The sequence below is a fragment of the Saccostrea cucullata genome, unplaced genomic scaffold, assembly GCF_032062105.1.
Source record: "Saccostrea cucullata isolate Sc308-1 unplaced genomic scaffold, CSIRO_AGI_Scuc_v1 ctg2116, whole genome shotgun sequence".
NCBI classification, from domain to species: Eukaryota; Metazoa; Mollusca; class Bivalvia; order Ostreida; family Ostreidae; genus Saccostrea; species Saccostrea cuccullata.
The window spans coordinates 97,904-124,636 of record NW_026940728.1 but is presented as its reverse complement, the minus strand read 5'-3'; the positions used below and the strand labels follow the sequence as shown (position 1 = coordinate 124,636).

The window sequence follows — 26,733 nt, the reverse complement described above, 5'->3', positions numbered from 1 at the left end:
GCTTTCTTTGAATGTTCTGTGATCTACAACAAATATGACAACTGTTCTGATTATTGTTATCTGTTTGAAACAGAGCATTACAGATTGTGCATTCTCGTTCATATTTAAATAGACACCCTTCTATTGTTTCTGTAGGGTCTGTACCAAGATTCTTGGGGGCTTGGTCTTGTTTGAGAGGATATCTCTGGATTGTTTTTTTTTCAGATGACATGTTCTGAGGCTCAGGAATTTGTAGGTCTTCCTCTTGTTGAAGAGTGAGCAACATTTTCTTCAGGGATATAGAGGATGAGGACAATCTAATCTTTGGAGCACATCCAAACATTGCTTCGTATGGTGACCTTTTAATCCCAGAATAATCACGGCGATTTTTCTGAAACAGTGATCCACTTCGTTGTATGATAATCTCTCAACCAGCTTACTTACATATCATGAACATCACCATTTGATCTTTCGACACCTCCCAGAGATTGCAGATGGCTTGGTTTTCCATGAAAAATAATTAATTCTTGCCATATTTCAACTCAAATCAAAATCAATTTAAAAAAAAAAAATTATCTAATAAAAAATTGTTTTTCATTGTAATTCTATTTATAATGTTTCAATGCACCTTTCCACCAAAGTATTTTTTAAAATTCATATTATTTGAATTTTTATTAAAAAAAATTATCTGATAAAAAACAAAATTGTTTTCAATTGTCATTCTATGTCAAATGTTTCAATTCAACTTTCCACCACAGTACTTATTGGAATTCATATTATTTGAATTTCTATAAAAAAAAAATGCTTTCCCCATAGACTTCAATGCAATCTTTGTTAATTAACTAATGCTTAGTTAATGAACTTTTTTACTCTCTCTTATTTCGATGAACGGTGTTGCCTTTGTTTCTGGAAATAGAAATTTCTCTCAATTTGCTTTCAAAATGCTACACCTCCTACAGTTTTGATCTGATTTCAATATAACTTGGCACACAAGTAGACTACACTAAGATACACAATTCTTTCTATCGATTTTTGATTTCAAGGAATGATGTTGCCATGGTTACTAAATTTGTGAATACTCTAAAAGTTTATTAATAGCTACTCCTACAGCTGTAGTCTTATTGCAGTATCTTGCCACAAAAAGAGCTCAATCAAGCATCATTATTTTATTTATTGCTGTTGTAAAGTTTTAAGTCCCAACTACTACTTTTGTCTTCATTTGTTATAAGTACAAACCAGTAGAGCTTCAATCTCGAAAGAGACTTCTGGTAAAGTGTACATTTTGGTCAATTTTGAAGTGACCTTGAGAACACACCCTTAGCCTCATGGTAATTCCCCGTGCAAATTTTAATCTTCGACATATTTTGATTCTTTGTTTGTAAGTTTGACGAAAATATGCCTGGTGGTTATGGAGAAGATTTTTTAGCAAGCAGTACTTTTGGTTTTATTTTCCTGATTATCTCCCCTTGTTTAAAAGCCCCAACCCTAGTATTAGTGTAAATGGTATCTCTTGGGCCAAGGATACCCTGTGACAAATTTGACACTGATTGCCGAAGAGGTTCTTGGGCTATAGCCCATTTTCTAGAAAGTTTACGCACACTGCACAAATGGTCATAGCATGCGCTCTTTGAGCCTTTGGCTAAAAATATAAATCTGAAAATTGTAGATCAAACGAAAATAATGACAAAGAAGAAAAGCAGTTTAAGTTTAAATCGCCCAAAAATACACAAAAAACGAAAATGATGAATCTGAGTGTAGTTCGACATCACAAAAGCAAAAACGAATTGTATCAACACCATCAAATATGATTTTATTCCGCCCGTGGTGTACTAATTTTCATTGCACAATATTAGAATATAAGATCCTTTCAAAGACAGACACAAAAAACACCCACAAATGTTCCAGTCAGGAAAATATATAGAACCCAGTTATTCTCCGAATTATTGACCACTTGTTCTGAGGACGATTTTGAAATGTTACCATGATTATGTAATGAAAGAGAAAACACATGTAATATTCTCCACGAATTGTTTTTTTAGAATTGTCCCTCTGCGAGAGTTGAACATTTTATATGCTTCAAATAATTTCACAAAAAAGGTTTCCATGGAAAAATAGTACACATTCCGTGCTCAAGGATATTATTAAGTGCCACAACATAGAAAATAGTAATATTTACATTTCCAATGTCTTTGTCCGAGATAAAATTACCAAATGTTAATGTACTTTATTTCCCCATCAATGTATTGGCGCGGTTCCAAAAAAAAAAAACCCACGTGCAGAGCGGGACAAACAGCTAGGCCTAGACAGAAGCAGGGCTTGGAGCACGTGGATTGGCGGAATCAAAGCATGTAAATATAAGGAATAACTGTCAGATTTTTCAATTTCATGAAGATGATCAATCGATTGGCTTGCGTGATAATTTTATGTATAAACGCCTTCGGCATTTATGCAAATTATCACGCAAATCAATCGATTAATCACTTCATGAAATCGAAAAATAAGACAGTTATTCCTTAAATGAATCAAAACTTGTATGGAAGCTGGGTTGTCTGATGTATATCTGACGATAACATCAGACATCGATGCAATTTATCCATCTTCAACAAGACCTTGACCAACTTGTAGCATGAGAGGAGACTTGGAAAATGAATTTTCATCCAAAAAAATGCAATGTTCTCACTATATCCAGACAGGAAAAGGCACCCCATTATGAAGAATAACACCCTTCATGGTGATCAGCTTGAACATGTAACAACAGCAAAATATGTAGGTGTATCAATTACATCAGATATGAAATGGAACCAACATATATCCAATATCTGCCAATGATACCATCAGCTTTCTAAAACGTAACCTGAACATAAGAAATGCAAACATCACAGAAAAAGCCTACAAGTCAGCTGTAAGTCCTACCCTATGCTTGTACTACATGGGACCCATATTTCAAAGAGGATATATAAAAGATTGAGATGGTACAACGCAGGGAAGCCAGTACGTTACCAACCGATATCATAACACCTCGTCGGTCACCTATATGTTGGATACCCTGCATTGGGTCGCTCTGGAGGAGCGCAGAAGGAGGGCCAGATTAATTCTTTACAAGATCCAAAATGGACTAGTCGGAATAGAAACATTAGACAAATTAGTGCCGTCAAGACTCAGTCGAAACATTGGTATGCGCACCGAAGTGGCAGTGTTATCAGTGGTTGATGGTGGCTGCAGAGTGGTAGAAGTAGAAACCTCAGTATAGAAGCACACTTTCTCCAAGGACATGAATTACTCACTCTGTGTTACTCGATACAGGTATTCTTAGCAGCATTGAGCTGCGATGAATTTCAATTGTATATACTCCTTAGAATCTAATCATGCAGATTGAATTTGACTGCATATTTCAGTAGTTGTACCCCCTTGGATTTAATATAGGCTTATATAATTTGCACTTATTAATGGCATATTTTTTATATCCACGGATATATACCATAAACATAAAGAGTAGAATTTCAGAGACAGTAAACATTACCATTATGCACAATGAGGAGTAAAGACATATATCAATACTAGTAATTATATTTGGAGATAACAAACTCAGAAAATCAATGAAAGGGTTACTCCTACCTTTACTCACTGAAATAAAAATTTAGGAAAAACAAATTGTTATATGTATTCAGCGGATTTATATTCCTTGATTTTTTTACTTAGTTAAAGTGCAGTATTTATATTTTTAATGCCTCAATAGTTCACATTTTTTATACATGGAAAGATAAACACTCGGGTATTTATAATAACTTTTTCGATTTCCAAAATTTAAACTGTCTTTACAGTATGTTCTACAATTTACCATACTTGTACATGATAAAGTTTGTCCAAATGATTCAAAACTTATTTTTGAAAAGGAAAATTTAACATTTTCTGTTCATTATCATTGAACAAACACCTTTATTAACAATACGCAGCATTTATCTATTTTCTGAAGCCTTATATAATAAACATCAAAAATCAGAATGTGGCATTAAAGTCAAAAGAGTTGTTTGTACTCGAAAAAACAATTATTTATAATTTTTTATGCCCCCGTAAACGAAGGTTCGGGGGTATATAGTTTTGTCGTGTCCGTCTGTCTGTCTGTTTGTCCGGAAAAAACCCAACCTTGCCCATAGCTTTTGATTTAGTGGAGTTTGACTTTCATACTTCACATGTGTATTCCTTGTAACAAGACCTCTCTTTGGGAACCTCCGACCATGACCTTGGAGTTTGACCCACTTTGACACTAAAATTCTAAACTTTTACTGTGGCCATATCTTTTGAACAGTAGATACTAGGATATTTATAATTCACATATGTATTTTTTGTGGAAAGACCTTTTAATGGATATGAACAACCTTGACCTTGGAGATTTTTGTACTTATGAAAAAACTTAACTTTGGCCATAACTTTTGAACGGTAAGGGATAGGGCTTTCAAACTTCACATACGTAATCCTTGTGAGAAGTCCCTTCATTGGATACCAAGAACTTTGACCCTTTGAACTTGGAGTTTGACCTACTTTTAAAAAGCTAACTTTGACCATAACTTTTAAAGATGTATGGCTACTGCTTTCATACTTTACATATTTAATCCTTGTGACAAGACCTTTCATTTGATAGCAAGATCTTTGACTTTGACTTTGGCGTTTGACCCATTTTTTCACACAAAAATTCCAAACTTTTACTTTGGCCATATCTTATGAACAGTAGATACAAGGACGTTTATACTTTACATATGTAATCTTTGTGGCAAGACCTTATTCCTAATATAATTTGTGGGGGAAAAAATTCCATTTAGCCCCGGGGTTGAATGGGGGGGGGGGGTTCCTGTCCACAAGTACATGTGATATCCAAATGAAAATTATACCTTGGCAGGAAAACTTTGGGGTTTCCCATAAACCGTTCGCTAAACACGTTAACTGATTTCCTCCTACAGGAACTGTTCCTGATGCACATGTGTATCGTTTACTGTCACCCACGTAACTTTCCGATGTAAATGAACCATTGCTATGTAAGTTTCCTGGTAATGAGGCGTTGTATCCATAAAAAACCGGAGGTGGTTCGTGCACACACCCTATCAAGAAACAATTTTAAAAGCCAGTATTAATAGCAGGATGATTTGTAAAATTAACAACAATTTAAACAGTGCAATGCTTTCTTTCGTTCTTCTGTTGCAGATTTTGTGTGTGTGTGTGTGTGTGGGTGGGGGGGGGGGAGTAGCTGCAGTACAAATTCCCGTTATATCAAACAAAGACATCTTATCATTTATATCTGTAGTATTCGGTACAAATAATCATCTAAAAAGGATTTATTAGATGAAATAGAGTATTGTTGATTTTTGCATCATTCCACATTTCATTGATGAAACAATCACTGTTCATGTAATCTGTTAAGGTGATATGCTTATTGATAACTTGCAATGGTTTTCTTCCGAAATAATATGGAGATAATATTAAGTGGATGTAAGCCTATATATTATTTATAAGAATTGTATGTTGCAATCATTCCATTCTGATTGAAGTTTCTTTACAGTCACAGCCGTGTAAAAATTCCAAGATGATATAATCAGGGACTTTGTAGTGATTTTCGATTTTACGATGTAATGATTGCAAATGTTGTCCTATATTCTGCACTAAGGACCTTTGAGCTGGAAGGAATCTCTTTCGTGCCAGCACCCTCTGCGACACGGGATCTCTGTTTATGCGGTCTGCACGTCCTCATTCATAGATGAAATCGCTTACCAAATCAATGTATAATTTTGTATATCAACCGACAACTTGAAAAACTAGATATCATTGAGATGGTGGCCATCTCAAAGGGCCCCACTCTTAGCAATATGAGTATGAGTCACAATGGACCGATAGGAGAGAAAATTAATATGCTCCAAACAAGGATTTTGATATAATTCTGCTATGACCTTAACTTTGATCTAGAAACATGGTTCAAGGTCACTGCACACGCTTCACCCAAAGGCACTCTGTGAGTTAAGTATGACCCTCATTGGACCAAGGGGAGAGAATAAGAATTTTTCATATAATTCTGCTATAACTTTATCGTTAGAAACATGGATCAGGGTCACTGCACACCCTTTACCCAAAGGCACTCCGTTTGTGAAGTATGGGCCAGATTAGGCCAAGAAAAGTGAAAATATGCTACAGACAAGACTTTAAATAGAAAGGCTATTTTTGACCTTGACTCTTGACCTAAAAACTTTGCTCAAGGTCATTGCACATTCAATGACCACTGGCACTCTGTGAGTGAAGTACGAGTCGCATTGGACAAAGGGGAGAGAAGATATGCTCCGAACAATGATTTTTCATTTGATTCTGCTATGACCTTGACCTTAGACCTAGAAACATAGTTCAAGGTCACTGCACACCTGTTTCACAAAGGCACTGTGGGTGAAGTATGATCCAGATTGGGCAAAGGAGAGAGAAGATATGCTCCGAACAAGGATTTTTTTTTATCTAATTCTATGACTTTGACCTAGAAACATGGTTCAAAGTCACTGCACACCCGTTACCCAAAGGAACTCTGTGGGTTAAGTATGAGCAGACTGGCTGAAGTAGAGAAGATATGCTCTGGACGGACGGAAGGACAGACTGATCACTTTACGGCGCCCGCCCTAATAATGCATTTGTCTGAATAGAGATATAAAGGTGTTCAAGCAGTACCGTCCGGACACAACCGAACAGAAAGCGAACCCGGAGCGCACTCCGGGTTCGCTCGGGCTGACCCAGAGCGCACTCGTAGCGGACCCAGAGAGCGAACCCCAAATTTAATAGAGGTCCCATAAAGCAAACGCGCGTTCGATATTGCTTAATAAAATTGTCAATCAGGATTAGCGATTAACCAATCAGCGCGTTGACCGATCAAAATGGCATATAGATCTGTCAATTGGGATAAAAGATCAAATGCGAAATGTAAATCCAAATATTGTACAATGTACATGCAAGCAAAGTGTTAATGTACAATACCGACCGGACACAACCTAATACCAGACCGAACTCGAAGCGCACCCAGGTTCGCTCCCTGGGTCCGCTTTCAGAAATTTTGCCGCGTGCGCTTTGCGTTTGCTCCGCGTTCGTTCGAGGTCAGCTCTGGGTCTGTTGGAGCGAACCCGACGTTCGCCTTTCGCACTCATGCGTGAAGCGGACCCACGCTTTAATCTTGCCGCCAGTAAGCCCTGTCCCTTGTACCGTACATCCGTTTTTTATCGCGATGATCTATTTTTCGCTTTTTTCTGCGATCATTTTTAATTCGCAAAATATAATACAAGCAGAAATTATGCTAGCTATAATGTGACATAAAAACATTACCATCTTTAATCGTAAAAAAAATAACTTATGCAAAATAAAAATGTCCAAGTCTAACTTTTTTTGCAAAATTTCGAACACGCGAAAAAAAAACCCACATGTATATACGGTATATTCCAATACAGTAATGGAATTGATCATTGTTGTTTTTGCGACGATCGATAAATGTACACTTTACATGGTTAAAATGACAATGTGGAGTACATCGATAAATTTTCCAGAATTCCGCTGTACATTCGACGTAGAAATGTAAGTGACGCTGATTTCCTAATATCTCCGGGCTCGGAATTTCGAACCCGAGAAATTGTAAGTTTTATAACAGCGGGATATTATTTTACACGTTTAACGCGGGAAACTAGAAGAGGAAGAAAATTGAAGGTGTTGAATTTATCTTTAATTTAAACAATATTTTATTCACTGATGGTATCGTGAATAGGATTGGGCAGCAGGCGCAGCCTATTTTAGCCCTCTCCCTACATTTAGGTCAAAGTACAAAACAAATAGTAATAATTAGAGAATGTACAAAAGAAGAGAAAAAAAAAACACAAACAAAAATGAACAAAGTAACAGAGAAAAAAAAATACAGAAAAAGTCATATAAAGAAAATAAAATGATTTATCTTTAATGCATCGGATGTAGTACTAGTGAAACTGACGAGAGCATCAAAACACTTTTCAAATTCATGCATAAAATAGTTTAAAATCTATTTGATATTGCTGTTGTTTTGCTAAATTGTAGTTTAAATTATTGAAAGACAAACACATTAATTATGATATTATCTGATCTATTACTCACGGTTCTTCGGATGAGACCGTATAAACCGAGGTCCCGTGTCGGCAGTAGGTGCTGGCACGAAAATGATCCCTCACTGCTCAATGGCCCTACATGTAAGTGCTGAGTATAGGTAAAAATGTGTAGCTCTCCACCGGCAAGTGGTGGTGTCTCCGTATGAGTGAAACGTTTCGAGAGGGACGTTAAACAACATACAATCAATCATATCTAAATATGAAGTGAGACACATACACGTAAATATATGTTAAGTGTTCATTTATAGCAGTTTCACATCAAGGTTTCTAACACATATTTAACTGAAAATTTTTGAAAAAAAAAACATTTGATAACCAGAAGTCTCTGTCGAGACTGTAGCTCTACTGGTTTGTACTTATCAAAAACCATTGCACTATTTTATGTATCTTTGTGTAGTCTACTTGTGTGCCAACCTATTTTGAAATCAAACTAGAACTGTAGAAGGAGTAGCGTTTTTAAGGAATTTCACAGAAAATTCTATTTTTAGTAACCATGGTAATACCGTTAATCGAAATCAGAAACAGATGCACTATTCTATGTATCTTAGTGTAGTCTACTTGTGTGCCAAGTTATATTGAAATCAGACCAGAACTGTAGAAGGAGTAGCGTTTTTAAAGAATTTCAAAGAAAATTCTATTTTTAGTAACCATGGCAAAACCGTTCATCAAAATTAAAAACTGATGCACTATTCTATGTATCTTTGTGTAGTCTACTTGTGTGCCAAGTTATATTGAATTCAGACCAAAACTGTAGAAGGAGTAGTGTTTTTAAGGAATTTCACAGAAAATTCTATTTTTAGTAACCATGGCAACACCGTTCAACAAAATCAAAAACCGATGCACTATTCTATGTATCTTAGTGTAGTCTACTTGTGTGCCAAGTTATATTAAAATCAGACCAAAACTGTAGAAGGAGTAGCGTTTTAAAGGAATTTCACAGAAAATTCTATTTTTAGTAACCATGGCAACAAAGTTCATCGAAATCAAAAACCGATGCACTATTCTATGTATCTTAGTGTAGTCTACTTGTGTGCCAAGTTATATTGAAATCAGACCAAAACTGTAGAAGGAGTAGTGTTTTTAAAGAATTTCACAGAAAATTCTATTTTTAGTAACCATGCCAACACCGTTCATCAAAATTAGAAACCGATGCACTATTCTATGTTTCTTTGTGTAGTCTACTTGTGTGCCAAGTTATATTGAAATCAGACCAAAACTGTAGAAGGAGTAGCGTTTTTAAGGAATTTCACAGAAAATTCTATTTTTAGTAACCATGGCAACACCATTCATCGAAATCAAAAACTGATGCACTATTCTATGTATCTTAGTGTAGTCTACTTGTGTGCCAAGTTATATTGAAATCAGACCAAAACTGTAGAAGGAGTAGCGTTTTTAAGGAATTTCACAGAAAATTCTATTTTTAGTAACCATGGCAACACCGTTCATCGAAATCAAAAACTGATGCACTATTCTATGTATCGTAGTGTAGTCTACTTGTGTGCCAAGTTATATTGAAAACAGACCAAAACTGTAGAAGGAGTAGTGTTTTTAAGGAATTTCACAGAAAATTCTATTTTTAGTAACCATGGCAACACCGTTCATGGAAATCAAAAACCGATGCACTATTCTATGTATCTTAATGTAGTCTACTTGTGTGCCAAGTAATATTGAAATCAGACTAAAAATGTAGGAGGAGTAGCGTTTTGAAAAATTGTTTACAGACAGACGGACAGACAGACGGACAGACAGACAGACAGACAGACGGACGGACGCCGGACGCATTACTATCACATAAGCTCTTCTGGTCTCTGACCAGTAGAGCTAAAAATCAGATCTTTGTCGCGCTCGGAAATACAATTTTGTACAGCGACCATAAGAATTTCGGAGCGTAACAAAGATCTGATTTAAATCAGAATTTAATAAAACCCCACAAAAGGCACAACATATATTAATTTGCTCAAGTTACTTTCAAGTAAATGTTTTTACTGGTTCATGCCCCCTCACCCTTCATATACATGTATATCACAAATAAATGAAATTGAAAATGATTTTTCAAAAAAGGTATTTCTAATTATTTAAACATAATTATGAAAATGATTCTTTAAAAAGGATATTTCTAAATATTTGAACATAAATAAATACAGGGAGATCTAGACCCCCAAAAAAATCGTAACCGTAAACTCTCATGATTAACTAGATTTAAAGATAACGTCCGATGGGTTTTTAAATATACGAGTCTCTTTGTTTTCTATGAACCTGCTGTAGTTTCATTTTCAAATGATATACAGTACAATGTATATTTAATTTTTACTTTTCGTTCTCAATTAAGAAGATCGATAATTTTGATGTAGATTTTCAAAAGAATATGTAAATTGAGATAATAGAAATAAAATAATTGAATGAGGGCACGCACATATTCCTGTACTGTATTCTAAGATAATGAAATTATACAATTTGTCTTTCCTTCCCATGTTCAGTAACAAATGTCATACACTAAGCAATAATACTAATAATTTATAGATGAGATGCCATAACTCGCGTGTGTGTCAAACATTTAAACTACGATTTAGCAAAACATGTGGAATAACAAATAAAATTTTCAAACTTATGTAACGCATGAATTTGAAAAGTATTTTCTTAAGATGCTTTCGTGAGTTTCACATGTACTCCATTCGATACATTGAAAATAAATTCAACACCTTTTCCTCCTGTTCTATTTTTGTTTTCGCGTTATAAATAAAGACAAAATAAATGCCTGATAGCCCGCTTTGAAATAACTTTCTCGGGATCGAATTTTCAAGGGTGCCTTTTTAAAAGTTGTGAAATGTGTCGCTCCAGAGTCCGAGGTTTCCAGTGGCGGATTTAAGGGGGGGCGCACCCGGCGCGCGCCCCCCCCCCCCAAATTGTCAAAATTAACGTAAATCACAGTTTCGTCTAGAAAATGTAAATATGTATACTTGGTAGACCTTATTTTTACCCTACAAAATCTCTAGAATCCAGGAGCTTCCGGGGGCTTCGCCCCCTGGGCCCCCACCAGGGCTTTGCCCTGGACCCACTGGGGGCCTCAAGGCGGCCCCCAGACCCCTTGCCTACTTTTGGCGCCCCCTCTAACTTCAATTCCTGGATCCGCGCCTGGTTTCCGTAGGAGGGGGCACTGCTGATTATTGCTGAATATTACTGATAAGTTGAATGCAATTTTTTGTCTACTAGCTCTGCTTATGGGTATTAAGTTACCAAAGTAACTATTTAGTTAGTTTATTAATATCAAGGAGCAGAGAAGACGATTTTCAAAGAACTAGTATGTTTTCACTACAAAACCAATACAGCCCCGCCCTTACACTAGACCCACTCACCCTGGAACCATGAAATCCACAATTTTTTCACAATTTTAGAAGAGGCAACCTTTCTAATCATAATTACGCAATGACGTTGCGCACGTTGTTGGTACACATTGACGTTACGTCAAAATAACGTAAAAAAAGTCATAACGTTTTTATAACGTTTTGAACCTGCATATTATAGATCTTTAAATGAATTTTATTTTTCAAAGATATAAGAAAAAATTAAATAAAAGGGCACATAGTGTTCAATGTTTGAACCTTCTTTTTTGAAATATTTATATGTTTATTAATAGATCTTAATAATAAAATTTTAATTACTGAAATGCCAAAGGCACTCAGTGAATATTCCTCTTTCTATTTTTCTCACTTGTCTGTCTTAAAAGGAGAAAATATATAAGTAGCTTTCCCTTTCAACCTCCTTCAATATTTTTTTTCAGTTAGGTCATTACAAGTCTTTTATTTCTATATAGCGTCCGCATGCGGTTTGGGTGTATAGAGAAAAAAATTATACTTCCTACGTTTCAGTGGAAATGGTGTCATTTTGAATAAAAAAAATTAGTATCAATTTAGTATATTGAGGGGTTGAAAGAAAGGAGGGATGGAGATGTTTCACCATTATTGAAAATCTGGTTTATCACGAAAATTCTAAAATCTTTTTACTATTTTTAGTGAAAGAAGGGGGGGGGGGCTCTTATAATGCATACTTCGTTTATTAGGGTATTTTTGTGGTACGATATCATTTTGGGATTTTCATAATTTGTTTTCCTTTGGTACATGTACACATGATGATTAAGTGTAATAAATATACTTTGTGAAAAAAATCTCCAACAAGCTCCGGGGTTGAATATTGGGGGTGGGTGGGGGTGGTTCCTGCATGACCACAAGTACCTGTGAGCTGGTACTACGGACCTGCATGAAAAAAGCCACGGCAATAAAAATTTGACGCTCCTGACGTCATATGTACGCATTGCGTAAAATGACGTTTTTCGTACCTGTGACAAAATGGCTACACTTTTATTGATGCTTGCATTTATTTCATGTAGACCATTACTGTAAAGATTGTGTAATTTGTAAATGGAGCATTAAATGTTCTTTCAAGCTACATACATGATTGCTTTATATCTTACATAAATCTATATATTTTTGATATGTTACTGAGACATATTTAGTAACAATACAGTGACTCTTGCGTGCATAACAAAATGGCTACACTTATGAAAGCCTTCCTAATATTTACGTTGGAAAAGTAATATAAAATGTATCAATCCACTTAATCTAAGAAATATATGTACTAAAAGATTATTCACCAAAATTAATATTTGTCTGGGATTTATGTCTGGTACACATCTCCATTTCGGCTAATGTCAGTGTAAGGAAACGATTTCTTACTGTTAGACATTTTACTTACGCACTGTAGATCCAGTCTAAATTCATGAAATTGATAAAATGATGTTAAAAACTCAACAATATCTTAAAGAATGCATATATTTTATTGTACCCCCTAAATTTCATTTAATCCAGAGAGTTGTAAGTGCATTTTTTCACACCTTTTAGTTGCGCGACCAATAATTGATGTAACGTCGGACATGGGAATTTCGCCGTAAATGACCAATATTGATTAACGCCTCATCAAAGTTAAAATAATTTTAGATTATTTAAAAGAAATTTTAAGAATTATTCATTACTTTAGATAACATAAATGATTTTATTTTTAATTTAAAGTAAATATGACATCGCGAAACCGCCATTTTCTTTGCGACATAAAGAGTTAGATATTATAGTACCAACACCGTGCGCAACGTCATTGTTAGTATCATGTTTAATGCCCAGGAGCAGAGAAGAGGATTTTCAAAGAATAAATACATTTTGACTATATAATTAATATAGCCTCGTCCTTATACTAGAACCCCTGACCCTGGGGCCATGAATTTCACAATTTTGGTAGAAGAGTCAGGGCTTATTACAATCAAGCCAATAGTTTGACTGCGTGATGATTAAGAGGAAAGAAGATTTTTAAAGATTGCATTAATTTTAATGGTTTTTGCCTACCCTTCAGGCCCCAGTGGGGACAGGGAACATTGTTCCATTTCGCCCATACATGCTTTATGGAAAAAACGCAGAACCTGAAAATGTTCAAATGTTAACACACGACGGACGAAAACAGATAGCTAGAGGTCACTCAGGTGACCAAAAAAAAAATATTGGATTTTTTTATTTGTACATAGTGCAGTTAATACCAATAGACTACTGCCACATCCATACAATATGCAACATCACTATAAGCACGTTAAGAACTCATTTCTAAATATAAATATAGCATATATTCACCAAAAATTAGGCAAAATGATTACTTCCACGTACTGTAGCTTAATTATATATATACCGTGGTTGTAAATATTAATAAGAGATTAGCATCTAATTAAGTAGTCTCCTCATGTTGAAAAGAGCTGCTATATTCCTCATTGAAAATGTAAAACTTGTAGTAGTTTCCCCATATAATATTGTTGATTATGTACAGATAACTCACACTGTTTCCAAAAAAAAAAACACCCCTAACTATGATACAATAAGGTTTATCTTCGACTTGATAGTTGTATAATGTGATCTTAAAAAAAGAATTGTAAATATACTAACTTGAATTAATACATGTAGTTTTCCCCGAGCGTAGAACTATACATCTCTTTCCTGGTAGACATGCAACAGTACTGCAAGCTCCTGTGATGGATATTACATCCTAAAAATATAATAATTTCATATGGGCGCACATTAAAGCTGTTTTCTGAATGAATCAATGCATTTTGTATTCAGATGGGGGGGGGGGGGGTTCGAGGGGGACACTTAAAGAAGGGCTTAATTCTTTTTTTTCTTTTGATAATTTTAAAATATGTAAGAATTAATACCATAATATACGAAAAATTTGAAAATATATGATATTCATTGTGTGGTAATGAGATTCACGGAGCAATCACTTGATTCCAGTTAAGTTTTTGCACATTTTTAAATACGTTTCATTCTGTAGACTGTTAATGTCTGTTCCATCCTTAAAAATGGAATGACGTCAATAGTGAGACATAATTATTCTTGTCTGAAATGTCCTTTGTGGGGTCCACAGGAGCAAAGTTCGTGGGATATTGGAATAGCGAATGGACAGGGTCTTCAAATTTGTCTACCCTACCATTCTAACAAAGAAGATGGTGGGGATAAGGCGGGCAGAATGCTTATAGCGTCAGATATTAAGAAATCGCATTTGATATGTAAATTGAGTAGTTAAATTTACCTCTCATTATTGATATTTATGAAATTATGAGAAAAAACATTTTCTGAGAGAAAATAAATCTCTTTAAAAAATTTCATATAAAAAAAATATTAGATGGTATACGTGGGATTCGACCCCAAAATACCGAAGTATCATATTGCTTTGAGACTAACGCGCTAACCACTATGCTACATGGCTCATGATGATTAAGGGCATTTAAATCATGTTTGTGATATGACCCTTGAATTAATGGACTTGAAGTATTTCTCGGAAAGGTGCGAATGTTTTGTCATAAAAGTGTATTTTTAAGGTATAGTGGGTCTTCGCTCCATTTTTTTGTAAACCAAAAAATATTTATTTTATCGCAAACTTTTAGGATTATCTTTCAAAAAAATGGAGCGAAGACCCACTCATATTAAAAAAGTTTGTTAAAGTATGAAAAAATTATCGTTTTTGTTCTTTAAAGTCTGTGTTTGCTTTTTCATTGGCAAATATTTTCAGTCATTGTGAGATTTTTGTAAATTATAGCGATTTAACATTAAGTATACTTTAATATTAGATGAAATATGAAATAAAATTTGGATATAATTGAGATTAAATTTTTCACTTCTTATCTGTCGCGCTATAGGCATCCTGCCCGCCTTATCCCCCCATCTTCGTTATTACCATTTAAAAACTTTTGTCCTAGATATGTATAGGCAGTTCCTACAGCATCTTACAACATTCTAGTGTCTTGGGTATTTTCCTCTCGGTAGATTTAAGTATAATAGATCCATGCTCTAATAATCTCGATGACGTAGAACACTTTTTTTTGTTGCCATTCTCGCCTACTTTATTAATTTTACGCAGTGATAATCTTTAATTGACAATAAAAGAGTCCCTCCACTGAAATTCAAAACTTGGCCGAAGAGAAGTTGGGGGGGGGGGGCTCGAGGGGGACACTTAAAGAAGGGCTTAATGTTCTTTTCTTTTCTTTTTTTTTTTTTTGATAATTAATATGTAAGAATTATTACATAATATACGAAAAATTTGAAAATATATGATTTTCATTGTGTGGTAATGAGATTCACGGAGCAATCACTTGATTCCAGTTAAGTTTGTTCACAATTTTAAATACGTTTCAGTTCTATAGACTGTTAATGTCTGTTCCATCCTTGAAAATGGAATGACGTCAATAGTGAGACATAATTGTTTTTGTCTGAAATGTCCTTTTTGGGATCCACAGGAGCAAAGTCCATGGGATCTTGGAATAGCGAATGGACTGGGTCATCAAATATGTCTACCCTACCATTCTAATAAAATTATTACCATTCAAAATCTTTTGTCCTAGATATGTATAGGCAGTTTCTACAGCATCTTAAAAATTCTAGTGTCTTGGATATTTTTCTGTTGGTAGATTTTTTAAATTAATAGATCCATGCTCTAATAATCTCGATGACGCAGAACATTTTTTTTTGTTGCCATTCTCGCCTGCTTCATTAATTTTGCGCATTGATAATCTTTAATTGGCAATAAAAGAGCTCCTCCACTGAAATTCGAAACTTGGCCGAATGATGTATCATAAATATTGTACTGATAGGTTAAATATTAATTTTTGCAAAGATACACTAATTTCTTAAAATAGAGATCTTCCCACACTTTATATAACAGCCCTCGTTTAAAAGTTAATTGTATATTTTGCATTGCAGAAAGTTTTGATCCCCCCTCCCCCTCCCCCCCCCATTTTTTTTATTTACATAGAAAATGAATTTTCTCCCTACAAAGAACGTACCGGAGGAATAGATTGCCTCGAGATGTAGATGAAGTCCTCCGTTTCACTTGTGTTTTCCGTGACGGCAAGATTTCCAGATTCCTGTTGTGAATTCATCTCACATAAAAGCCGAGTTCTACTAAAATTAATGGAGAGACAGTCGCTATGGACGAAACACAACTTCAAGCATTCTTTTTTGCTCACCGGGCTTTCTCTTTTGAAATCGAATCCAAGTAACCTACGCCCTGCTTTCACGGAAATAATACACATCCAAAAAATTACACTCATATAATTCATTTTATAAAGTAATAAGTCACTCTAATTTTAGATTTGACTTAGATCTCCTGTTTTGAATTTTCTCGGTGATTGAATTGGTCCATTTTATAGTGTAACTTACTTGGTCTAAATATTTATCCCTATGACACACTTGATCACAGTATCAATAATTCATATGCAATTATCCTGAGCCGAATGATGCATCTTTCATTTCTGATTTCCAATACATGTTTATCCCTGGTTTTATTAAAGAATAGAAAATGAATATTCAATTAACTGTGTATTTTCAAATGTCAGATGAAGTTACATTATTGAAGAATTCCACTCTGCAGGAATAGCATTCTTTACAAATACACTGTACTGAAAACAATAATGAAAACAGAAATCTCATTTGTCACAACTCTGATCCTCGTCTTATATGCTTTGCTTGACTTGACAAAATGAAATGATTTATTTTCCTTATATTTTCGCAACTCATAGATCCAACTGATTTCCGATAGTACAGAAGGGCTCATACAATTTGAAACGACTGAAGCTATTAAGGATTTCCATCCCTAATAGGACCAAATTCTCTACCCTTAAATATTCAAGTACATAATACTCTGATATTTAATTAAAGCATTTTATAGTAAAAATGGATTGCCCGCGAGAGTCAAAAATTTCATTTACTAAGCAGTAGTTAATTAACAAAGATTGCATTGAAATCTATGGGAAAAACATTTTTTTTTATACAAAAAAAAAAAAAATATGAATTCCAATAAATACTGAGGTGGAAAGTTGCATTGAAACATTTGACATAGAATGACAATTGAAAACTATATTTTTATCTGATAATTTTTTTTAATTGATTTTTTTTAAATGAAAATTCAAACAATATGAATTTCAATAAATACTTTGGTGGAAAGTAACATTGAAAGATTAGAAATAGAATTACAATGAAAAACAATTCTTTATCAGATAAAATTTTTAGAAATTGATTTTGATTTGAGTTGAAAGAAAAATGGCAAGAATTAGTTATTGTTCGTGGAAAACCATGCCATCTGCAATCTCTGGGAAGTGTCGAAAGATCAAATGGTGATGTTTATGTTATGTTAGTAAAGCTGGATGAGAGATTATCATACAACGAAGTGGATCACTGTTTCAGAAAAATCGCCGTGATCAGTTGGGATTAAAAGGTCACCATATGAAGCAATGTTTGGATGTCCTCCAAAGATTAGATTGTCCTCCTCCTCTATCCCTGAAGAAATGTTGCTCACTCTTCAACAAGAGGAAGACCTACAAATTCCTGAGCCTCAGAACATTTCATCTGAAAAAACCAATCCACCTCTCAAACAAGACCAAGCCGAATCTTAGTACAGACCCTACAGAAACAACAGAAGGGTTTCTATTGAAATTTGAACGAGAATGCACAATCTATAATGCTGTTTCCAACAGATAACAATTATCAGAACAGTTGTCATATTTGTTGTAGATCACAGAACATTCAAAGAGAGCGCCATGCCAGTGTTTCAAATATGTGTAAACAAGCAGACAAATTGATCACGAGAAGCAATCGAATTTTACTCCCCGTTCAGGTGCATGATATAATGTAACAATACCCATCCCAGCTGTAGACAGAGGACAGAGAGACCTCAGCAATTTTCTTTGTCTCATCTTAGAAGTGGACGAGGCTAATGAACAGTTCAAACTGGGCACAAAACATAGCATTCTTCATGGAGCATTTTCTCAGAATCAGTTTTTACCGTCATCAGTACATTCATTAATAATTGGTGACATAAATTACAAAATGAAATTACTGTTAGGAATGCTTCTCGGCTACAATCTGTTGGGGGTGGACAAGGCTTCACGAAATGTACACTGTACATGTACATGTAAAAGTGGCTTCATCAAAAGAACATGTAAATGTCTAAAAGCAAATTTACTTTGTAACTCTAGGTGCCACAAAAGTCTGTCTGTCACAATAAGTAAACGAAATGTTTTTAACACGTATGTTTTTCTTTTTTATATGAATGTAAAGTATGATTTTTAAAATGTATCTCCATATATTTTACTCCTATTGGCATACTAAATTCAATTTTTAAATACTTTTATATATGAAGTCGTTGTTTTTAGAAGGATATAAGTAATACAATATGGTTTAGTTAAAACGTGTAAAACTCTCTAAAATTTTCGGTATTTCCTAACCCGTTCAGTGATTACATGTATTTCTTAAAATAGCCAGTAAATACAGGTATTTACTGAACGGGTTAGGAAGTACGTGAAATTCCTAATTATATATTTACTGTAATATATAAACAAATCTTTTTTCCATATCTTTTTATTATTTGCTTCAGTTCATAATTTAATAATTTTGAAAATCGGGGGGAGGGATCGCCCGACCCCCCCCCCATCCCACCAATCTGAGCTTCCTTCTCTTTTTCCTTCAGCGGGGGACACAAATTCTCTGAATAAACTTGTTTTTTAACACATCATTTGCTGATTTAATCAGAGCTTTTTTCTTCTGGTGTTTATTTATATCTCCACACTGCTGACTTGAGATACATTTCTCTTGTCTGCACTGTCTTGAATTATGATCCAATTTAAAATGACAATTTGAACATTGCTTTCCAAATTCGGGAGTATTATTAACACAAAATTTGTCTCTCAAATTTTTGTAAATGCCCCAAAGCACTTTCGTTTTGGACCTCAGGCTCCAAAATTTCTTGTTTTAAATTATTCACCGAATGTTTTATAAGCGTTTGATATGTGAAATTTCGAAATATATCCTTTTTCTGCACAAATAACTGAGTCTCTGACACACTTTTAGGCGTTTTATGCATAGGTGGCTCAGGAACTCCTTCTTTCACTTTAATAGTTATATTTGAATCTGTTGATGAGAAAAATTTCAAAAATCGGTTGTTCTGTTTTTCTGTCAAATCGACAAAAAAGTTTTTCTGTAAAATCGAAGTAATTCCCCGCTTCATTGCGGTATGATAACATAGGTGTACACATAAGACCAATAGATTTTATTTCGGAATAAGTGACACTTTTTAATCCAATAAAAGAACTAAGTCCCGTAAAGTCTACCAACAAAGGGGACACGCGTTTCACTTCGTAACTGTAATTATATGAAACTGTTCTCCTTTCAACTTTCTGATAAATAACTGTCACTTTCGTTTCCCATCATTTATTTCCATCAACATTGGTAAAGGAAATCGTAGAGGAAAGGGAAAAGATTGACTACAACAAACAAAATAAACAGAACTTACAATGCTGTACATTATATAAATGTGGCTGATCAAAATGATGCACTATTCAACTGATTGATAATACCGAGTACAAATATTACAAATACTTTATGTCATAAACTAGTAATGCATGATAGTGTTGAATAATTTCAGTGAATAGAAATTTATAAATGACAATAAAAATTTACCCTGTGAGAATGCTAAGTTACATCCTATGCTCAAACTGAATATAACCGTTATTTACTCCAAAAATACAGTATACAAAAAGATATGAAGTTAACACTGCATTCAGACAACCAAAAAAAAAAAGGTAATTACCGTGATTATTTTCCAACTCGTAGAAAAATATCAGGTAAAACAGCTCAAAATCAAAACAGCTTTTGGTATACATCGAAAAATCGTGCAAACATGGCGGGTTCACACGTCATAATTGAAAATTCCTATTCTGATAAAATTGCAAAAATAAATGAATCCGGATAAATTTGGACAATAACACAAAATCAATCTTACAGGAACATTTATTGCGTATTAAGGATATGGAGATAACGAATAGTGTTCAATTTCAAAGTCTACAAAACAATACAAAACAGGAGCAGAGCAAACACGGATCTCCAAAACATCAGTGGGATCAGGTACCATGGAGGAGATAGCATCCCCTGCCGCCCGGTCACACCCGCCGTGTGCTCCTTGTCATGATCGGGAAATAACAGAAAAATCCGTCGTTAATTCAGTGTATAAACAATGGACTAACAATTAGTATGAAAAACGTCAGTCAGCATTTGACTTAATGATAAATTGTATTTGCTGACAAGGTCATTGTATCGACCATAGAACTTACGAAATGATGACTTTAAACGAACCTGCTGATATTCCTGTTTCATCAACTTGTTTTTCAATAATTTAGCTAGTTTTAGAAATTGTTCATACGTAGAGCATGCTCTTGCATATCGAATCAACTGAGATATATAAACTCCGTATGCAAGTGATGAAAGTATTATATTGTTGCATAAGTAAGGAAAGTTGACAATACAAAAGTTAAAGTCATCATGTTTATCATAGAGCTTGGTTGTTAGATTACTTTTACCATTGACGTCTTTTTCAAGTAAAATATCCAAGTATGAAACAGAAGTGTCAGACTCTGTGGTATCTTTTATCTCAAGCTCACCAGGATATATCGTATCGACATACATTGTAGGAATGGAAATTACCATTGTTTATTGACAATACGTAATGCCACAGCAAATGTTTTCTTCTTTTCAAGCATAAGATTTTGCACAAATTCATCTTCATATGAATACAAAAATAGATCTCATAACGGAGCATGAAGAATACATCTCGAACACTTTCTTCAAACACCGCCGTAATAATCACGTTCTACGAGGGATGTTCAATAAATAATGTCACCGGTGCTCGGAAAGAAACGCTTTTCAATGATTTTATCTTTTTTATTTCCCTTAAAGTTACACAATGAGTCAAAATCACATGTTTGTTTCAAGATATCTGCAGCATACAGAGAAAGACATGAAAACCATGAGTCGAGCGAAGATACGACAATTAAACTGCCCTGTAAAGCAAAGAATGACTGCACAATATAAGCCCCGGAAAAGCAAAGGTTGTATCTACCGTTTCGTTATTTTCGTGTTTGTCAAGGTCACGCCACTTTAATTTTTAGCTCAAACTTGTAAACAACATTCAACTGGAGCATGAAAAATATGTTCAAACAACTTTTTAAAAAGATTGCATCAACATCTTTGGTCTACTTACATTCATTCCTGGGTACTTGAGACCACGGTGACTTATTCAACTTTTCTGCACACGCGTACAATAGGGAGGAAGAAGTAAACGCAGTACATTTGTATTTTTGTTATGGGACATACTGAAATTATCTTACTTTTTTTTCTCCATAAAAATAGATTTTTTTAGGTTCTGATACCTGTAATATTTTGAAACCTAATACTTTTAGGTTTCTTGGGTCATGCAAAAAATCTGCGTTTGTCAATTTTCCCTTTGTGCGTCATGGTGTTTCTTTAAATATTTTCTCATGTTCAGCAATATATTCAAGAAGTGGCGTGAATCAGATGTGCATACTCAAAAATTCTCAAAAACTTTTGGACAATTTGAAATCGCAAGATTTTACGAAAATCAACAGCTTAAAAACGTACGACTTTTTAACTTTATACACAACCATTCCCCACGATAAATTAAAGTCCAGGTTTTTTGATATCATTGACAGCTGCTTTTTCAATAAAAAATGGAACTCGTAAATTTACTTACCTGGTCATTTGTCATTTGCAAAATTATTTTGTTAAAACACATTCTGTTTGCACACACAAGCACTCTGAAGTTGACATCAAAAAGATGCTTGAGACTCCGATTAACAATATCTATGTGGTTTTTGAAGACCAGGTCTTCCAACAATCTATTGGAATTCCCATGGGAACCATTGCGCTCCGTTATGAGCAGACCTATTTTTGTGATCATATGATGCAAATTTGTGCATATTCTTATGCGTGAAAAGAAGAAAACACTTTCTGTGGCCTTCAACTCAACATTTATCATTAAGTCAAATGCTGACTGGCGTTTTTCATACTAATTGTTAGTCCCATTATTTATACACTCAATTGACGACGGATTTTTCCCGTTATTTCCTGATTATGACAACGAGCACACGGCGGGTGTGACCGATCAGCAGAGGATGCTCAATCCTCCATAGCACCTGATCCCACCTCTGATGTGTTAGAGGTCCGTGTTTGCTCTGCTCCGTTTTTGTGTTGTTTTATGGACTTTGATTATTAAATACTGCTCGTTATTTCCATATCCTTCATTTCAGGTGAAATAATGTCTGAAACATTTATTTCCAATTCCTAATTGTTTAAGAGCACATTTTTTAGTACGAGTCTTCGTTTACTGGAAAATGGCAGATCCTATGATTTCCTGGACTTGTTTCTTGTTTCTGAAAGATGTTTAGTAAAGTTTGGAAAATGAAACAATTCCAAGTGTGAAATATCTGGGGAATAAAACATTATTTTTCTGTTTATTCCAAATATCCCTTTACGATTCAGGACGTGTCGGTTTCGACGCTTCATGAAAAAATGAATTAAGGCTGGTTACTAATTCTGGTTCCTTTTTAGCTCTACGGTCAGAGACCAGAAGAGCTTATGCGACAGTAAGTTGTCCTCCGTCCGTCTGTCTAGCCATCTGTCTGTAAACTAATTTTCAAAATGCTACTCCTCCTCCAGTTTTAGTCTGATTTCAATATAACTAGGCACACAAGTAGACTCTATTACGAAAAAAAAATCATTTTATCGGTTGTTGATTTCGATGAACGGTATTGCCTTGGTTACTAAAAATAGAATTTTCTGTGCAATTCTTTAGAAATGCTACTCCTCCCACAGTTCTAGTCTGCTTTCCGTATAAGTTGGCACACAAGTAGACTACACTAGGATACATAACTCTGTATATCAGCTTTTGATTTCGATGAACGGTGTTGCTGTGGTTACTAAAAATAGAAATTTTGTGAAATACTTTTAAAAATGCTACTTCTTATACTGTTTTAGTCTGAATATAATATAATGTGGCATGCTAGTAGACAGACTGTCTACTAGCATGCCACATTATATTAAATACTCAGCAGACATGATTCCAAAGAAAAAGAAAAAAGGCTGAAGGGGGTCTGGGGGTCCTCCCCCAGCGACGCTTCAAGGGGCAGCGCCCCTGATCAGGGGGGTCCAGAGGGCCTTTGGCCCCCGGCCGAAAATGGCTATTTTAACATTCAAACACCCCCCCCCCCCCTGAAAACTGAATTTTAGTTCACATAGTTAAATTTTGAATGTTAAAAATAAACATGAAAAATGTCTTCTTAAAATTATCCTTTGGAGAAATAAATAACAATGGGTAACACTGATGTTATCTATTTCTTAAGATTTTTATGTTGTTCCAAACTTCTCCATCCCCTACCCGCATACTAGTAACTGATATGTTTGTTGCAGAGCTGGCATAAAGCAGTGCCTTTCAAGTTTAATTTACGGATATATTTTGAGATCGGCTCGTTATTGACGATCTTTTCCAACCATTCCCACTTCCAGCAATTGCGAAGACCCTTATCAATTGCCTGAACATCTGATTGTTCTCGCTGCACCACAAGTCCGGACATTGTTAGGCATTATCTCGATCGTTACATAAACGGACTCAATGATTGGACAAAATCAAAAAGGAGGCAATTATTCAACCAATGAACAACCCGAACACATAACAAATATAGGAAGTGTTTCGAAAAACGTAAAAGACAAATTAGTTACGGAAAAAATCCGAATTACTATATTACTGCACTAAGACACATTAATCTTTTTATCGGTTTTTGATTTCGATAAACGATGTTGCCTTGGTAACTAAAATTAGAATTTTCTGTGCAATACTTTCGAAATGCTACTCCTACAGTGTTGGTCTGATTTCAATATAAATTGGCACACAAGTAGACTACACTAATATAAACAACTCTATTTATCGGTTTTTGATTTCCATGAACAGTGTTGCCGTGGGTACTAGAAATAGAATTTTCTGTGAAATACTTTAAAACTACTACTCCTTATACAGTTTTAGTCTGCTTATAATATAATGTGGCATGCAAGTAGACTACACTGAGATACATAGTTGTTTTATTGGTTTTTGAATTGGATAAATGATGCATGGTGACTAAAATTGAAAACTATTGTAAAAAAAAAACTTGTAAACTTTTATTTAAAGCTTCTCCTACAGTCATAGTCTTATTAAAGCTTCTCCTACAGTCGTAGTTCTGTTGTAATCTTGCTACAACAAGGGACTTAACAAGAGACTTCTGGTTCTCACCTTTCAATTTTTTTCAAAGATTTTATTTTCTAGGCTCGTCCAGATCCCAAATAAGAATCTGTGCCCGTTTTACAAAAGAACTTATGACTAAGAAGACCAAAAATTTTAACCATTAGAGAACAGTGGGGAAAAAATACCCCATCTCTTTTCAAATATAGGTTGTTTTTTTTAGCTCCATCATGGTTGGTAGTGTCTTTCAAAGTCTTTTCTTATACATAATAGTGTCTTTTTACTAGACATATTAAAAGGTTCAGTATAATATGATATTTACCATCTCTCCCAAGTATAACATCTATTAGGTTTATTTCAATGTTCTGGTCAGTTTTATCGTTTATCCATTCTACAACTTTATTCCATGGTATATCAACATATAAACATTCCCAAAACAAGTGGGCAATAGATTCAGGATGCATACCACAAAAAGTACAGAGATCAGAATTTACAATTCCTATTTTCTTTAAATAAAATTGGTGCTTAAAATGAACAATTCGATATTGAAACCATCGTTAAAATTGTACTTGTACGTGTTTAAAATAACTATGTACTTGTTTAAAATCATTATGCTATCCATTTTTTTTGATAACTTATCTGTCGATACATATACATATTGTATGAATGTGGTGTGAAAGGATTTGTTAGCTTTTTTTTCATTGAAAAATTGTCCTGGTCAAATTTATAGTGTTCATATTATTAATAGTAGTTTACTTATAATAGTGCCATGTGTAACATGTTCATATACATGATAAAGTGAAAGTCATTTTATCAGAATTATTATATATCACGGAGATGTTAACACCCAACTCGTTTCTGGGAAATATTTGTCATCTTGAAAGTATGACTATAATGTACATCAAAGGATTTCATAAATTTTATATATTCTATATATATATGTACTACAGTGTATACACTATATTGTCCTTAAATTCCTCTCTTTGTCAGTTTGGTGAATCCGTGGCTCCCCAACCTTGGCGCCATGCATCATGGCATGGAATCATATACTGCTGGGGCAATTAAACAAAAAGAAGAAGACCAAAAATTTTAGTTGATTGTAAAATTCTTCCAAATTTATCAAAAAGTATTCGAAAACTAGAGTGTCCCAAAGAACGCATATGTCGTCCTCCTTTTAGCTTCTTTAAAGATGTAACTGAATCCTAGAGTGGTCAGTTACTACACTTCTAGCATATACAGTATTTCATGCAAAAAACTGAAAATCTATAATGATACTTAATACATGCTTAAAAACATCCAGATATAGTGTAAAACTGCGGTATATTGACACTTTGAACTTTTTAGTAAAGTCGGTAAAGGGTCACGATGTCGGTAACCATGGCAATTTACAGATGTCATAGTGTCAAGCTTAATTATAATAAATGTGCAAAATATCAAGTCCACATCTCTTACAGTTCTGAGATACAAGGTGTGACAGACGGACGGCCAGCCAGACACCGGGTACAGTGATCCCTTAGTGCCGCTCTGCTCCACAGGCCAGGCGACACAAAAATGACGGTTAAATTTTAAGTGCTTAAACCAGCGCCTTCCCATGCACAAATTAGAGTTATCCCTCTTACTATTTGTATGCACAGACATACTTTGTTATGACGTATTTTTGTCGTCTGTAATATTGTTTTGTTCCCGGTATCAAAACAAATGGGCAGGGAAGAATCTGAACTTTGTGAGTCCGAAAAAGACAGCAGTCTATCCTTGTCTACAGATAATGCTAGTATAAATGAAATACATGTAACTCAAAGGCCCAAATCTAAATTCAAGTTACATATGTGGGATTTTTTTTTTTTGAATGAGTTATCGGACTTCGCCTATGTGGACGAAGATGGGAAAAGAGTACCAATTATTTTCCCGAAGAACTCTATACAAATCTGTTGCCAGTACTTTACTATTTCTCTTTCCAACAAATCCCTGG

General features: G+C 34.6%; 1 protein-coding gene across 1 annotated transcript; it reads right to left on the bottom strand.

Moving 5' to 3' along the window:
- Positions 1-2,813: 2,813 nt before the first annotated feature.
- On the bottom strand, positions 2,814-16,931 carry LOC134256049 (uncharacterized). Its single transcript, XM_062738639.1, has 4 exons — positions 16,489-16,931; positions 14,096-14,195; positions 4,866-5,072; positions 2,814-2,833 (listed from the first exon to the last, which is right to left on the bottom strand). The coding sequence occupies exons 1-4, from the start codon at positions 16,762-16,764 to the stop codon at positions 2,814-2,816; spliced, it is 603 nt and encodes a 200-aa protein (XP_062594623.1). The 5' UTR covers positions 16,765-16,931.
- Between the last annotated feature and the right edge of the window lie 9,802 nt (positions 16,932-26,733).

What these genes read in the sequence shown, in the direction of transcription:
- LOC134256049 (XM_062738639.1), bottom strand. Translation starts at nt 16,764, where the DNA reads ATGAATTATATGAGTGTAATTTTTTGGATGTGTATTATTTCCGTGAAA. An exon ending in AACTACATGTATTAATTCAA is followed by an intron (nt 5,073 to 14,095) that starts GTTAGTATATTT and finishes GTTTCTTGATAG; the next exon opens with GGTGTGTGCACGAACCACCT. An exon ending in CCCAAAGTTTTCCTGCCAAG is followed by an intron (nt 2,834 to 4,865) that starts GTATAATTTTCA and finishes TCTTATGTTCAG; the next exon opens with GTTACGTTTTAGAAAGCTGA.